General features: G+C 42.0%; 1 protein-coding gene across 7 annotated transcripts in view; it reads right to left on the bottom strand.

The window, feature by feature from the left end:
- Positions 1–2,548: 2,548 nt before the first annotated feature.
- The window catches only part of ZNF532 (zinc finger protein 532), a 41,035-nt gene continuing 27,141 nt past the window's right edge, over positions 2,549–16,442 (bottom strand). For all 7 annotated transcript variants that reach the window (XM_071418712.1, XM_071418711.1, XM_071418710.1 and 4 more), the window contains 5 exons: positions 12,740–12,902; positions 9,058–9,336; positions 5,529–5,641; positions 5,049–5,196; positions 2,549–4,791 (listed from right to left, as the gene is read on the bottom strand). In XM_071418712.1, coding sequence (XP_071274813.1) covers positions 4,297–4,791; positions 5,049–5,196; positions 5,529–5,641; positions 9,058–9,336; positions 12,740–12,902 — 1,198 coding nt within the window. In that variant the 3' untranslated portion in view covers positions 2,549–4,296. The remainder of the gene's footprint in view (positions 4,792–5,048; positions 5,197–5,528; positions 5,642–9,057; positions 9,337–12,739; positions 12,903–16,442) is intronic.

The following is a 16,442-nucleotide window of genomic DNA, read 5'->3' as shown; positions in this document are numbered from 1 at the left end:
ATGCCCATGGATGCATACCCCCACTTTGGAAGCCGCTGCCTGGGAGCATGTGTGGCTTTTGTCTTGTGTCACTCCTCTCTTGAGCCTTGTCATGTGCCTTGGGAGCTGGTAAGAACCACTCACAGGCACAGTTTGCAACCCCAGTGTCACTTTCTAAGGGTATGAGTCAACATTTTGAGCCTGCTCTGTGACCCGGTGTCTGCAGAGCTGATTGGATTTCAGCTGAGTGGATTTGTTTCAGGGAATAGTTTATTTGTGAAAACAATTTATTTTGCTCGGGAAAAAGGGTAAGGGGAGGGAAGGATCCAGCTATGTGAACACTCAGTTGAATTTAGCTAATAATGTTCTCTTTTTCTTCCCCTTCTCCCATGGAACAGGGAAAAAAAAAATCAGAAACAATCACTAAATCAGGAAATATTGTTGTGCTTGACCTGCAATATTGGTCTGGCCTGCAGAGGTATGGCGCTGCTAGCAAGTGCTGGACTGACCCGGGGAGAGCAGTGCTGGTAATGCACTGCATCCATATCCCCACCAGCACATTAGAGCCATTGAATACAAAGTAGCACAATTTGAGAGCAGAAAAGAAATGAACTGCGTAAAGTCTTTCGCCAAATCATATAAGGGGACATAGCTGAGAAGGGTACTGTGCTCAGCTTATTTGGCTAATAGTCACATTACTGTTTCAAATACATTTTTTCCTTCAAAATAGAATCCTGGGGCTCAGAGAAGAGAGCTGCAGTGCCTCCAGGTAATTTTCCAGGTGAATCTGGGTCATTCCCAGTGCAGTGCCTTGCTGCGATGCCCTCAAATGGGCCTTTTGGTCCTCAGTGAGGAAAGCTCTTTTTTGCCAACTAGGAAAGAAATAACATCAAAACCAGGTTTTGTATGGCCACTGTTGAGGAGCAAATCAAATTTCTTTTCCCAAAGTGAGGAAGTGCCCAGGGATGAGCCGGGAAGTAACTCCTTCTTCCGTGCTCCTGCGTCCACATCCACTCCTGGCTGCAGAATCTGCTCTGTACACAGAGCCCAGGGATGTAGGTCAGGCATGCTTGTGCCTTCCATGGGTGACCAGTTCTGTACTCGTTTCTCTTGTCAGTCCATTCCCCACTGCTCCTAGTCACCCTTCACATAGCCCAGGCAGATAACCTTTGAGTAATAAGCTGAAATTCAAATACAAATAATTGACTACGGAACTGCCCTAATATTTGAGAAAGGTTTTAAACTTAAATAGGTTCTTCTGTGTGCTGTTATTGGCCCGGCAGCTATGTGTGTACGCTAAGTGTACTGAGAAAGGTAATATTAACAGAATGAAAAGGTCGCAGTTGTATAAAAATCCTTTTAAAAGTAAATAGGCTTGCTAAACTGAATTCCCCACAGGTAGAGAGAGGTTAAGAACTGAGAACATTTGGGCCTTTGGCAGGTCAAGTTGTGCATCTGTAAATGCCCTTCAGAAATACAAACACCAGACAATTGTAGAGAATCACAGGGCCGGGTTTAGCTCTGGCTGTAGCTCCAGGCAAGCAGGCCAGGGCTCAAAGCTCCCGAGGGAAGTATCTGGGGGCACCGTGCAGGGAGGCCACAGCACCCCTGTGTCATACCCAGGCACCCCAGGGACAAGGGAGGCAGATGCACGTGGTAGTCACTGCCCACATGCCCTGAGGTGACCTGTTAACCAATAGTAGCAGGTGAAAAACAGTTTTATTGTGGCTGTGTTGGCAGGTGGAGCCAAGCGTTGGTGCAGTCCTGGTTAGGCAGTTTGCAGCTGGATATTTGGGCAGAGGTCTCGTTGCACTCCCTGCCTCCTTGGAGAGCAGAAGGGATGGAATGGGAAGGCACACAACAGGAGGAGATATATGGCCTTAGTTTCTGTTGCAATTTGAGGTTGTACTGTTCAGCACCTTTGTTTCCAACCACAAGAGTGGCTGCAAAATGGTGGAGTCTACATGATCCCTTTCCTAACTCTCAGAGAGGTTTTATGAAGTTTAATCCATTACTCAATCCTCACAGGAAAAGGGTAAAAAAGAGGAGTATTTATGACATCACTGACTGTGAGTGTCAGGTTGTTAATTAAAAGCAAACAACTCAAATGTCAGATCTTGGACTAAAATAAGTTTAAACATTTTTTCTATAGTTTACAACAGGAAATAATTCCTTTAGGCATGCCTACTGATATTTGTGCCTTTTCACCCTATCTCACATTGCTTTAAAACCTCCTGTTCACCTCCTGCTCTTCAGGACATTGTCTTCCTGTTAAGGAGGTATGTCAGCTCTGACACAGAAATGTGGCTGGAGCTTATGGGGCAGCTCAAGACCCTCTGTCCCTTAAACCTTTCAAGAGATTACTGGCAGGAGGGTTAAATTGTTCTGCCAGTTAGACCTGAGGAGGGCCCACTTCCAAGCAGCTGGGCTGCACTCCCTGGCTGTGCAGGAGCTCCTCTGGGGACACGAGGGCCAGTGTGACACCCTGGCAGCATGATGCCATTTGCATCATCAGGTTACTTGCAGGTGTAAGACAGTGAAAAGGGAAAATAAAGAAAAGTAATAGTAATGGCTGTGAAAATTGAACTTTTATTATCTGTTCACTGTATACAAAACACCATTCTGCATAGTGATAACTCATTTGTTGTACAGTTGACAGTGCACATCAACAAACAAGTGCTCAGAGGTATCCACTAAATGGGAAGGGCAGTGGTGGCAGTGGTGCTTGCCCACTGTAGGATGAAGTACCTCACAAGCACTTGATATGCCAGTAATAGAAACGGGCTAACAAGCATCTACCCAGGAGCCAAACTAGGAATGGGGATGGAGAGAGCAGAACTAATGTGTCTGAGAAACAATTTCCAGAATGATTAAGTTTTACAGAGGTGGCTGAGAGGACCCATGTTTTTTAAACACTTCAAATTTCAAAACTATTAGAATTTAATGATAAATAACAGAATCTCACAAATCTTTTGGGGCAAAATGCTCCACATTTATTTACATATGAAATGTGTTTAATACAGTCGTAATGGACATAGTGTATAGTAACATCTGACAGCAGCAAGACTTTTAAGGAACCCAACAATTACTACTGTTTATCATGCAGCTATCTATATATACACAATTTGTTTTAAAAAAAAGTACAAAAATGTTTTTGTAGGGTTACATACAAGGTATAAAATGCAAAAACAAACTAAAAATATACTCTCACAGAGAACTCTATCTGAAAGGGACAGGATGGTACCTTTTTGTACTTGTGCAAGCAAAACTAGTGGTGCTGGACAGGAGTTTGCAATGTCTGGCTTGTGCTAAAGCTGCAGGCCCCAGTCCCATTCCTGGCTGGGGCTGGCTCCTTCCCAGTCGTGGCCGTGTGTGACACTGAGCACCAGAATGTTTGGCATGATCAGATGGAGCTGGCAAATCCCAACCCCTGCAGCAAGGGTCAACTATTTCCTTTCAATAACCAGCAAGGAAAATACATAATGCTGTGTACTCACTTCTGTATGTTTAATAAATTACATGACAAAAAACATCATCATTATAAACCTATTCCTCTAATTACATCTTATTTCTTAAATCCAGAGCAGCCCAGCCCATTTGTAACAATTTGAGCTTTGATCACAAGCACCTGGTGACCTAAAAACATCACTTCATGATACTCAGAGTTGTGCATTTATACTCTTCAAAAGTACTTCACCACTCCAGGAAGTCTGCACCTGTTCTGGTGTTGCCACCTAAAAACCAGCACTTTATTTTACACATGCAGTGGTACTTTTGTCTTTTTTAATAATGTACTTTGTAAGAAAAAGTTTAAAAGCTTCCTCAGATATTTGGAGGTCCAAGTTCTTGGACCCTCCCCTTAGCTTGCTTCCTCTCTCCTCTCCCCTCCTAGCACCTCCTCTTGATGCTAAACTTCCATTAGCTAAACTTTCTTTCAGAAGCATTCAAAAACCAAACAGTTTAAGAGAACCTAAGGAACTGCCCTGGCATTCAGAACTCTGTTTTAAAGAAACTTACTACAAAAGAACAGAAAATAACCAGAAAAAAAAACATTTTTTCCACTAGTTACTGATACAAACACATAACCAAAGAGTATAAAAATTATTAGTTTAAATATATACAAACATTTCTCAACTCAAATACTGCTTCCATGGTTCTGAGGGTATAGACAATGAGGTGAAGGGGACACTTTTATGCAGAATATATTGCAACAGCCTGAACAGTACTGTTAATATTATTATACCTTGAGCTTTCTGTAGCAAAAATGTCTTTAGTATTCCAATGTGGAGCGAGATTTCTGCATCCCAAACAATCTGATCACTTGTCAGCTGAACTCATTCTTTTGGACTTGATGAAGGCCATGCCATGTGTTCTCATGTGAGTGTTTAAGGCCGCTTCAGTTTCAAAAGTCTTTGCGCACACTTTGCATCTTCTGTCTGATGCCGCACTGTTGGAAGAGTCGTCCTCGTGGCTGGGTTTGTTTTCCTGCTGATTATCCTCCCCAGACCCATTCTGCTTTGACACTGGCTGAGGCTCCTTCAGCTTATGTACAATGAAGAGGTGTCTGGAAAGGGACACATGAGATGTGTAGCAGAGTCCACATTCCCTGCATTGGTACGAAGAGCCATCAGATTTATGCTGAGGAATATGTTCATGAAACTGGAGAAGATTTTCTGTTGTAAAGCCACAAACTGCACACTTGTGAACTTTAAAAACATTTATCTTCAGCTTCTTTAATGGCTGAGTGATTGCACCTCGTGGAGGTCTGAACTCCATTACAGGTTCTTCCAGTTTACGCTTTGGACTAGGAACCTAACAAAGAGACAGAAATGGTGTGTCATGTAAGCATAAATATGCAGTTCTTTTCATAACTATTTGTGACTTGCAAATGTCAGAACCTTTCCCTTGGCAAATTCTAAAACAACTCCGATGAACTGTCCTTTTGGGGCTCTGCTTCACAGAAGATGAGTCATTTATGGCATCAAAGTACCTGTATTTATTTAAAGATCCTGAATATATACCCCAAAAAAATCATTCTCAGCGACTGAATGAGTCTTCTAAGTGATTACCTTTGTGTCTTCTTTTACTTCCCTTTCTTCCATGTTGGTAGATTCAGTCATTTCTTTCACATCAGGGTCTTTAATGCCGTGCATCAACTGAATATGTTTTTCCAGCATCAACCTCTTGGTAAAAGTACGTCTGGAATCTGGGCAGTGCCTGCAGATACACACACACACAGACACACACATTCAAGCGTCAGGCTTAACAAGTGCCTTTTGTAGACTGGAAGAATGGTTTTGTATTTGAGATACTCCTGAAAACCCAAAGTGGAACTCTGAACTCTCAGCTCAGCCAAATTTCAGATTGTAGACTTTACACACTGCACTCTCAGGAGCCTGACACGTTTCTGCAGGCAGGATAGGTAATTGATTTGGCCTGTCCTGGGCATCTGAAAGAATGGGACACTGGCTTTTCCACAGTTAAGGAAAGATGTTGAACTAACAATGGTTTTTGTATTCCATTTCTAAATAAATAAAACCAGAACTTACGAGCATGTATAAACCTTCCTAATGCCTTTGTGCTTGATACGATTGTGCCGACATAAGCTGTGGGATGAACTGAAAGATTTGTCACATTGCCGACAAGGATGTTTCTTCATTTGCTTTAAAAAAAAATAAGAGAAAGACTTTCATTAAAAAAGCTCAGTAAAAGTGGTGCCTGTGTTGAACCTTCTGATAAATAGGAAAGAAACATCACTTACCCGTTTTTGGTACTGTACTTCACGTACAGCCCCTCTTTAACAACACTGTACAAGTCAGAGCTGGACCTCTTTCAAAGCAGTGTGGCCCCCATGAGCTACACACACACACACACACACACACACACACACACACACACACACACACACACACCTGTCTCCAGCTGTGAACTGGTGTCAAGGACAGTGGATGAAGAGAATTTCTTCCACCAAAGAAACAGGGAAGATCAGAGGACTGTTTCTGGATCAATAAAGGCAGCAGGATGAGGGGGTGCTTTCCCTTCCCATCACCAAACTGTGTCCTCAGCTGCTGACTAGGAGCTCCTCAGCCACATACAGGGAGCGGTGAAGAGCACAGAAGAAGGACCAAACTTGAACCTCACAGACACTGACACACAGTGTTCAGGAAAGTCATGACAAAACGAGCAGTATGATCTGATGCCAACTTGATGGCCATCTGTCTGGGGAATTCTGTGGGGCTGATGTTTCAGCTGGTCGAGGGGTAGGAAAAAGTAAAGGAAGAAATTGAGAAGGGCTGGAGCAGTCACACACTAGCTGTGTGGCAGTGAGCAGAAGCATCAAGCCCGTGGTCAGAAAAGCAGAAGGAGGATGATGCTCAGCAGGACCTGGGGGCACTATGTGGGGCAGCTAGCTGTGACCCCAGACTTGTTCTAAATTCCTTGGGGAGACTCAAGATAGAGACCCAAACAGAATTTTGGATGCATTAGATTCTGCAGTGGCAGCCAAACCAAAAAGAACTGAAAAATTATTTCTGTAATTAGGCGCAGCATGATCTGTTGTAGAGCATCTTGTCTTGACAGAAGAGGATGATCAAAGACTAAGTTGGAGTTGGTAATTCCTACTTAGAAAACATCTGCCCTTCACAGAAACACACCTGCACACAAGGGTAAGGAGCTCAGCAGATGGGTGCCTGGTGGAAGGCAGACACACATGATCCAATTTCAGACAGGAGTTATACAGGCTTGTTGCAACCCTCCCTTGTCTGGGCTGGTAAAGTTTGGGTTTTTTTGGCAGCCCTTTTAAGATCAGGTAGAGAGTCACACCAAGGTGGCTACAAAATTTCCTACCCTCCAGCTGGCTCCCTTCCTCCAGGATCCTCAGGAGAGGATCAGAAAAGGTGAATCTGTGTAGACAGTTCCCAGTAAAGGCTGGAACCTTAAGGATCTGTCCAAAGGGGATATACACAGCAACACCTCGCCTATGAATACCTCTGCATAATCCAGCCTGGGGTCAGCTAGGGGTTACAGCTCTTGCACTCTGCTCCTACAAAAGCAGAAACTAGAAGTTTGAAACTAGGATTTTCATATACCTTGCATGACAATGGATTTTGTGAATAGCACATGAATTGCTTAATTACAGTTTTAAACAATCATTCTGAAAGGATCATTTTAGAGCATTTAACCCACACCTATGATTCTTAAGAAAATAAGACTGTAAATTAGTTCCTGTATTTATTAGATCCATATGACATACTTGGTTATCTTATGCTCATTTCTATTCTGTCTATGGTAGAAGTTCAGTTTTTCAACATAGTCATTTTGACAGCTAACAATTACTAGAAATTTTGACAGGTTGGGAAGGAATGTAGCACCTGGTCTGTATCCCCCATTTCTGAAAGACATGGAATTGTATTTCAGTTCATTTTAGTATCTGTGTGCCTCCTGTGTTACTCAAAGAACTCCTTGAGTGGGTATAAAAACCAGCACCTGAATGGAAGCAATGAAAGAGGCGTTCAGGCCAGGATTTGAGTGCAACAATTATCTAATATTTCATAATAAGGGCTATTCTTGAGGTAACATTGCACATAAACATCAGAGAGAGAAAGACACAGATTTAAAGCTAATATTTAAAAAGCATTATTGATATGTTACTAACCTTCTTTTACATGCCTTTGGCTACTCTGCTGTGGATGGAATCAGACTGAATATCGCTCTCTAGTTCACTCTGAAATGACAGTTTCATTGGGAGGTTGTGCTGCTTTGTTTTTAAGAATTGCATAAATGTACAATGCATTCAGTCCTAAATGCATTTCTGATTGCCAGTAAAAGCTCTGCTGAGTTAATATTTGGGCAGCAGGAAGCTGAAGGAATGGGGTGGGAGTTACTGGAGGCAATGATGCTGGGGTGCTATTTGCTTGAAGTTGTCCTAAGAAAATTGAAGATGACACTCAGTAGTCCAGCATTTTCAGCTTTTCCATAAAACGTTTATAAACAGAATAAATAATTTGCAGAACAGCTTTAGAGATAATAACTGTAATATAAACCTCTGGAAATGTGCAATCATTTATTACAGCACATTAGAATCCTGAAAACGATGGATTTTCATTCAGAGTGGTTCTCCTCCACTTTGACAAAATCAGCCTATTATCTCTCCCAGTCCTGCTCTTTTGCTGCAGTGCAGCACAGTACATCAGTTTAGCTCCCTGGTTCCCAGCTGAGGAAAGAGTCAGAGCATTGCAAAGGTGAAGACCGGCTTGGCTGGTGGCTGCCACAGGTCAGCAAGGGGCTGGAGCCTGCCACAGCTAAGCAGGGTCACTGCTGCCTTCCTGCCTGCCAGTCTTTTTAACTTCATTTAACTGGAAATGCTATTGAGCGCAGGAAGAACATCAAACAGTCTCTCTGCTGACATGAGGATGCAACATTCCCATATTTCCCTTTCAATCCATTTTAAGTAAGGTAGCTCTAATTCAGGTGCTTTAAATACAAAATTCAACTTGTTAACTCAGCTGAACTCTTAAGTGTCAGATTAGAGCAACAGCTCAACTATGGAATGTGTCTGCCTTTAAATGAAACACCAGTTGGCACTCAGTGGATGAGTAAAACATGACTGAGTCTCCACTCCCTGAGGCTAACAGGCACTGAGCTTCAGAACAGAACAGAATCAAATTGTTTAAGCTGGAAAAGATCTTTAAAACTGGGTCCAACCGTTACCCCAGCACTGCCACGTTGACCACACCACCGTAAAGAGAGGGAACTGAGAAGGCACAAAGAAGAAATAAGAACCTGGAACAGATTAGATGGTTTGGATGAAATACAGCAATGTATGTCACTCTTTCCATCTGGAAAAAATTTCGGTACTGAATGAAGAAATCTACAATTGATTTTCTCAGTAGAATGATGTAGAAACTGAAAAAAAAAAACTAAGCAGCCAAAGCAAAAAAGATGAAATAGATATAAGAACAGTAAATAATAATACTGGGATTTAAAGGAATTATTTTCAGAAACACAATTGGAATGTAGAAACAAATACTTCACCTTTCAGGTTTAATTCACCTTTTTGTACTGAATATATTCCTTTACCTTTCCATGTTCTTTCCTCATGTGGGAGATGTAAACATCTCTCTGAGTGAAGAGCCTGTCACACTCCCAACATGTCCAGCCAGGGCTAGTGACTTTTTTAGGTTCTGCTTTCTTTATGGGAGAAGGAGATTTCTTCTCCAACTTTTCTGTTCCGTTGATAGATTTTGTGTCCTCCTTGTTGTGACTGGCTGAGTTTTGAGTTGTGGGTTTAGTACTGAGAGGCAGATTTATCCCCAGGTTTGGTGGCCCCTCAACACTTTTCAAAGTTCCATGCATAGACTATAATAAAACAGAGAGAAAAAAAGGGACAAAACTGACATAGACATACACAGTTGTACTCAACCAAAAGCCTTCAGTTACTTCTTTGGCATACTATTATCATCAGATCACATTTGTAAAGAAACAGGATTAAGTAAAGGCAAGACCTAGCATGACCTAACAATAACTGACACCATATATAGGTATTTTCACAAAAAAAATAAGAGACTTTGGAGGTTAAGTTTAAGTTGCAGTTTAGCAGGGAGGGAAAAAGGGCTCAAGAAGTACTTTATGTTAAGTTTAATTTGTCACTTTAATTACCTGACATGTGAGTTGAGCATCCTCATTCCAGACTATGTGACTGGAGTTTTCCAAGAAGGAGAGGCATTTTTACTGACCAAATGTTGACTTGGCATATTGGTAAATTAGATAAGGCAACTCCAGAAACATCACACGGCTATGTAATCTATTAACATTTTATGTTGAGGCTGAGGGTGAGCCCTGCCTTACTCTCTGGTCAGGTTATGAGCACACTCATTTAGGGCTACCTTGCTAGGCAGTGTGGGGCAAGGTGTGTGGGGCGCACAGCGGATGAGAGGGGTCTGAGCAGATGAGAGGGGTCTTCTCCAGCCCCTGAAGCTCCTGGGTGGGAAGCTTTCCTCAGGGACTTATGTCTGCACTTGCAGTCAATGGTCAGTAAGAAGGGAAGAACTCCTCCTTCCCCACTCCCCATTTCCAAACCAGTGTACTGCGCTGGTGTGACATCCAAGCCTTCCAACAAAGTGACTTATTCAGAAAGGGCTGGGGGCCTTCAGCTGTGTGTCTGAGTTCCACATGTGGACGTGGACACAGCAAGAATGAGGAGGGTTGTGGGCCAGCAGGGATGAATGCAGCACAGAGCTAATCCACTGCTGAACAGGGACCCACAATTGAGGTCTCATGTCTGAAAGGCCTGTCCTTTACCAGGACAGTGTTCTGATCCTCTCACCTACTGACCCTTTTTATAATGCTCTTGGAGGATACATTTAACCAGCCCAAACAGAATTATTTTTCCTTTAGGTAAAACCCATTCAATCCATTCTTGATTCTGGGAATATAGGAGTATCAATGTGATACTCCAGCAACAAGTTCTTTTGTAAATATTTTGGCTCTTGGGACTACCCACTGGCTCTAGAGCAAATATCAACCTCACCAGTAGAACATGTTCTTTGATTTAACACATTTAAATAGCAGAGAAGCCAGTAATTAACCCCCCATAACTGTTAATAGAAAGCAAAGTGCACAGGACCAACAACTAAGAGCAAAGTGCAGGTGTGTAGTAAAGGAGGAGGCTGGCTTTAGTATCCCACTGCACAGGGGAGCAGGAAACAAGGTTCCTGTACTCTCAGGCAACTGAAGCTGACCTGGAGATTCCATTCCAGCCTAACCTATCAGCATGCAAAATGTTAGTGCTCAACTTTCCAAAGGTCTTGTAAATATAATATTTGAAATTTCATTTCTTATTTGAAATTACACCAAGAGCATTAAAGCATAGTACGGAGTCCCAGTGCTGGCCAAACAGGGAGTATTACATCTCCAGGCCAGGCCAGGCAAGTCCTTCACCATCTGCTCTCACTGGCTGCTGGAAATTTTCTTGAAGCGAGTCATTACAGGAAAGTAAGACATACATTTTGCCATCAAGAAATATTGGCATCTGCAGGGATTATTCTGCGTTATTTTCTGTAGCTTTAAATAATCTCCTTCTGAGCTTCCTTCTGTCCCTTTCTGTCCTACTTTCACCAGGTCTGTCTCTGCCTTGATGGTTTATGTCTAGCCATACCAAACCATTACTTTCTGTGCAGCTGAGCTCTGCCTCTGTCTGGCACTCGTACTCTCCCTGAGTCCTTTTGTGCTTTTATCCTCTCCCTGAATCCTTTTCTGCTTTTATCTATAGCCTGTTACTGTTTTTTCAGTCCCCCTTAGCTGAATTCCAATTTACAATGCTTTGCTCCTACTGCTGTACACACATCCTAAATGCAAAACCAGCAATACTGCTACTGCACACGTATTGATTAATTCTCTATTTTTAGTCTCAAAAATGTCTGAATCGTTTATTGTGAATAATGGTAAAACCCCACTGGCTGAAAGTTCAAATACTGTCATGGAACACTAAAGCCAAAGAAGTTAAGTAGTGCCCAAGTAAGTGAGCACATCTTTGAAATGTGAGTTGCTAAGCACTCAATTTCTGTAAAGACAGCTTCTGGCCCTAACTGCAGTCAGATCAAGCTCCTGAAAGTGTTGTCTTCAGGTCTTACAGAAGTACTTGTGTACAGAGAGAACAATACTTTTCCAGTAATATCTGAATCAGGAAAAACTAACTACAGAAACAAGCCTACACTGCAATACACAGAATTTGCCTATTTAGTAAAAAACCCCAACCATCTGAGTAGATCAAAGGAAACAGAAATCAGTTTTGCATTGCTGCATGAGAGGAGCATCTAGGATATCTTGCAGTAAACATGCAAGAACTAGTGCCACTAGTTCAGAAATAATGAAAATACCCAGTCCTTGTATTTCTGAACATCCTGGCTCAGCCTTTCCCTCATCTCTTCCTCAAGATGAAGACTGGCTTTAAGACCACCTGTTTTTTTTCAAGACTTGTGATCTTATTTTCAACACTACTTCAGAGAATTCTGTGGTTACAAGTGCCATAGCTGGGACTAAAATGCAAAATTATGGCTTTAGCAGCCAAAAAAGAAGTCTGGTCTTCCACTCTGTGGTAGAGAAATGGCATTCAGAAATTGTGTCACTGCCAGAGAAGCACAGTGAGCTTGAGCTCCACAGTCCCATTGTGTGTTCAGGCACCAGGGGTTAATAAGGCAGAAAAACCTCAGCTTTGGTCTGTATGACATGAGGTAAGAGGCTAACAAATGATGGCCAGGGGGCTGCTGATCCTTCAAACCAGGACTTACAAGGATCACAGTGAATCGTCAGCTCCTAAGGGTGTTTATGAGGAAATCCGCTGGAGTTCTTTGCAAAGCACACATGTTCATATAACACAGGTAACCTCTATATCTAGCAACATGGTGAATTCTGAACATCAAAGGTTTGATTTTGTGATGCACTCAGCATTTTTAGCTCCTAACAATTGGAATAATACTTAAATTATTGTAAATAAAACTCAGTATTTGTTAGGATTGGACTTGCTGAGATATTCCCAGTACACCAAAATCAACATTCTTACAGAAAAACCGACTGAGTCATTACAGATATGCTGAAGACCAGACAAAATATAAAAGTTTAACATTTGAGAACAACATTCACAGATTATCCCCTCAGAATTATTAACATCTCTCTCAGCAGTCTTGTTACTCTGTGCCTTTTCACAGCGTGTATTGCATGACAAATGGTATCAAGAAGGAAACAAGAGAAGATGCCTACACACCTTGATATGATCCATCATAAGCTGTTTCTGTGCATATAGAAGAGAACAGTCTGGACACTTGAAAACAGACACCTTCTGGTTTTCAATGTGCTGATCAAAGTGGCGATAGAGCAAAGGTTGTAGGGTAAACACAGTGTCACACATAGAGCATTTATATATTATTCTAAAAACAGAAACACAACAAACAATGTCAGTCACGTTGATGATCTATTTGCAAGAATCACAACATTAACTTTTTTTCTCATCACAGATAAGATCTGACATGTTTAAGCAGTTGTTTCACACTGCCTGAAAAAAAGTTAAACTAATTCAAAACATCCTTCAATTTCAAAATATGGGAGCAGTAGAAGAAACAGAAAAATAGGGGAAAAAAAGTGCAAACAAGAAGCCAGAAAACAATAGCATGTGCCAGTTACAGATACAACAACAACATCTGCTCAGGATACTCTGACAGTTCAACACCTTCAGTTTCTGAACTCACATTGTAGCTAAAGGATAATATCCCTGCTCCAGGTTACAAACCTGTATATTGTATATGCAGTACATTGTAAGGGAGTGATTAATTCAATTGCAGTTAGTAACATACTTCAAGATAAATACATTTTTGGCAATGTTCATGGCTGTGATGCTCCTGAATGCCAAACCTAGACTCTGTCAATGCCCTGAAGCTCCAACAGCGCGGGACAGGGTTTCCCTGATCTGCCATTCCAAGTCTTGATGAATCTGCCACAGAAATGTAGAGACACCACCAAACACTTCCTTTCTTGGAGCACATGTGACTTTTGAACATAGGTTCCCCAGACTCCTGTTCTTACGGCAGTTTTCTAACCACAGATCATGAGATAAGAGAGAAATCTAAGCCATGTAATCTGCAGTGCTGCAGAGAAAGTTTAGCTACAATAAAAGAACCAACCACAGTGGTCAGTACAGCAACAGGCACTTCTCATCTTTAAGAGTAACTTCCACTTAAAAAAACAACCATCAAACCCTCCTACCTGCTAGAGTGCTAAATCTTCTCATTAGCCACATAATATCCTTTCTATATCCCTCTAAGTAATTGCCATTGATAGTGCATTGTTCCAGAGCTCTAGGGATCACTCTGCACTCTGTTTTGAGATGACAAGAACATGGACATTGCTTCCATGTCCAAGCTGTCCTGGAACTCCAAATGAAAAACGATACACTGCTCCATATTAACTGGGAAAGACTTTGTGCTATCAAGGGGTCCCAGTTTCTCACACATGCTAACATAAATGTATTATTTACACAGCATCCTCTGATGATCAATGTACTATTGTCCCGCTTTCTGTGGTGAACCCTTCACTGCTGATCTGGAGGTTTGTAGAAATTCTTTCTGAATTTATCACATATAGAAACTGTAACTCTCTAAAACCACCACGAGCTGAATCTCTGCATTTTCTATGGCAGCTAAAGTACTTTACCCTGCCTTCACAGAAGCAGAACTATCTGGTAAAGATCCAAATTTCAGACAAGTCTCTGGGCAAAGACTGTACTCACTTAAATTCATACCAACACACCTCACAGTATGAGTTATGACTATAAACACCTGGAGTATTTCCTTCAAACACAGCAAAAACATAATTTTCAATCCTTAACATACATGCAACCATATACACTGGTTTTGGTTTTTTTAAAATTTAATTGAAGTAATCAGTGTTTAACATGCAACTGCCTAAAATGCTGTTCAAAGCTCAAAGGCAGTTGTGCTTCCACAGGATGTCATTTACAGGGATGCTGGAATAAGTCAGGCAGTTAATCCCATCCCATCCCATCCCATCCCATCCCATCCCATCCCATCCCATCCCATCCCATCCCATCCCATTCCCATCCCACTCCCACTCCCAGGCTGGTTACTCAGCACTGCTCCTGCCCCACAGGACACACCAAAGCAGGCACATGGCCTTTTCACTTCCCAAAAATCTGCTTAGCAAATTCATGTACTATCTTGGAATAAATACAAGTGTTATCTCAGGAAAATACTTTCAGTCATATAAAAGACATTTAGCATTTGGAAAGCGTCTGCACCAGAGGATAGTATTCCTCCTTCCCAATTTTTTTTTCTTGAAAAAAAGGAACTTGTGGGATAATATACTTTTTACCAATAGTACCGTAAATAACCATAATTTGGCTCAATAAACAAGAATTTCTCCAGTATTCAAAAAGAGATCAGCCATGAAAAATATCTTAGTGCCACTCCTAGACACTGCTTACTGAAAAAAGATCACCTCAGTGGTTTTCTGGGAAACCAGAGCTTAAGAGTATGTTACAGGAGAGAGCTTCCCAGAGTTGAAAGACAAGACAGCCATCCATTTCCCTGTATTAAAATAATCTCATTTCATCCCACTGAGAATCCCTGGATATAAAAGTCATTTTTCATACACCAAATAGTTTAGTGCATCTGTTGTGCAGCAACGGTTCGTAATGTAATTGTAAATCACACAGTCCCAAGTAAATGCCAGGGGCAGCCAGCAAGCTTGGCCAGGAGCCCCATTCCTGTAGCAGAGGAGTGTGACCTACTGCAGAGTGCCTCAGAAGGCCCGGGGCACTGCTGAGCCATAGCCAGTGTCCCTGCCCTGTGCCACAGCCCTGGGCTCAGCAATGGGGCTGGCAGGCTGGCAGGGGGTGCCAGTCACACAGCCTGGGTGCTCCATGGTGCAGCACAGGTAACCCAAATGTGAATGCACTGCCTCAAATGCAACCTGGCAGCTCTGCTCAGAACTAGGCAAGCCAAGAACTCTGAGCACTGCAAGGGCTGGAAACATCGTACCAGTCACTCTGCATGCATTTAAGGCAGCATTGTGATTAAAACTGGCAAATTTAAAGGAAACACCACTTCTTAAGAGAACTGCTCCACTATGGATTCTGTGACTTATTACAGTAGTACATAATAAAATTTCATTTCATTTTTTTATAATGAAAGTAAATTTGTAGAGGAATGCAATTATAAGTGTGTCTATATGGAAAAAAAACTAATGCAAAATACTTCATTCATTAACCTGATCAGAAACAATTTGGCAGATCCAAGCACAGTTCACTTTTCATATGTGTAGCATTTTACACAAACAGTGATCTTAATCTTTTAGAGTTCTCTAATGAGAACTATGGGAACCTGAAAAAAGTTTTAAATGCTGGTATCTAACAGCCCCTGACTGATGATACTATCCTGAATTAAAACAAGGTATCATTTCCCACGAGGCAGAAATTACTTCCATTTGGTATCAGACATGGCAAGTTTGTTGCCATTTTGCTTTGATGGAAGTGTAAACAAAGAAAAAAAATCTGCTGTTTATATGTTAGAAGAAACAGTGAGAAAGTGAACTCTTAGGAACGCTGGTTATTACATCACAAGACACCTTCTATGTTCTTGAGCGTGCAAGTTGTTATCATGCTGGTGTTCTGCACGCCCCACAGAGAACACGGAGCTCAGTCCCTGTTTGCTCTCCACAGCGCACTGTGGCAGCGAGGGAGAGGCAGATGGAGGAGCAGGGGTTCTCAGAGGCTCACACCCGAGGGCTGGAGGAGTCCGCACGCACAGAGCACCTCCAGCAGAGCTGTCCAATAGCTTTAAAAAAAGAACCTGAAGCTGAGTCCTACTTGTACTCTGTGTCACCACCTTCAGCAAACTACCACCTTTATGGGCAACTTTCCTAGCCACAGAACAAAACCACTTCTGCTTCAAGCC

Source organism: Agelaius tricolor, unplaced genomic scaffold (genome assembly GCF_023055355.1).
Source record: "Agelaius tricolor isolate 1412-34295 unplaced genomic scaffold, bAgeTri1.0.p SCAF_89, whole genome shotgun sequence".
In the NCBI taxonomy this organism is placed as follows: Eukaryota; Metazoa; Chordata; class Aves; order Passeriformes; family Icteridae; genus Agelaius; species Agelaius tricolor.
The sequence above is the reverse complement of the archived record's forward strand: the minus strand, read 5'-3'. Positions and strand labels throughout refer to the sequence as shown.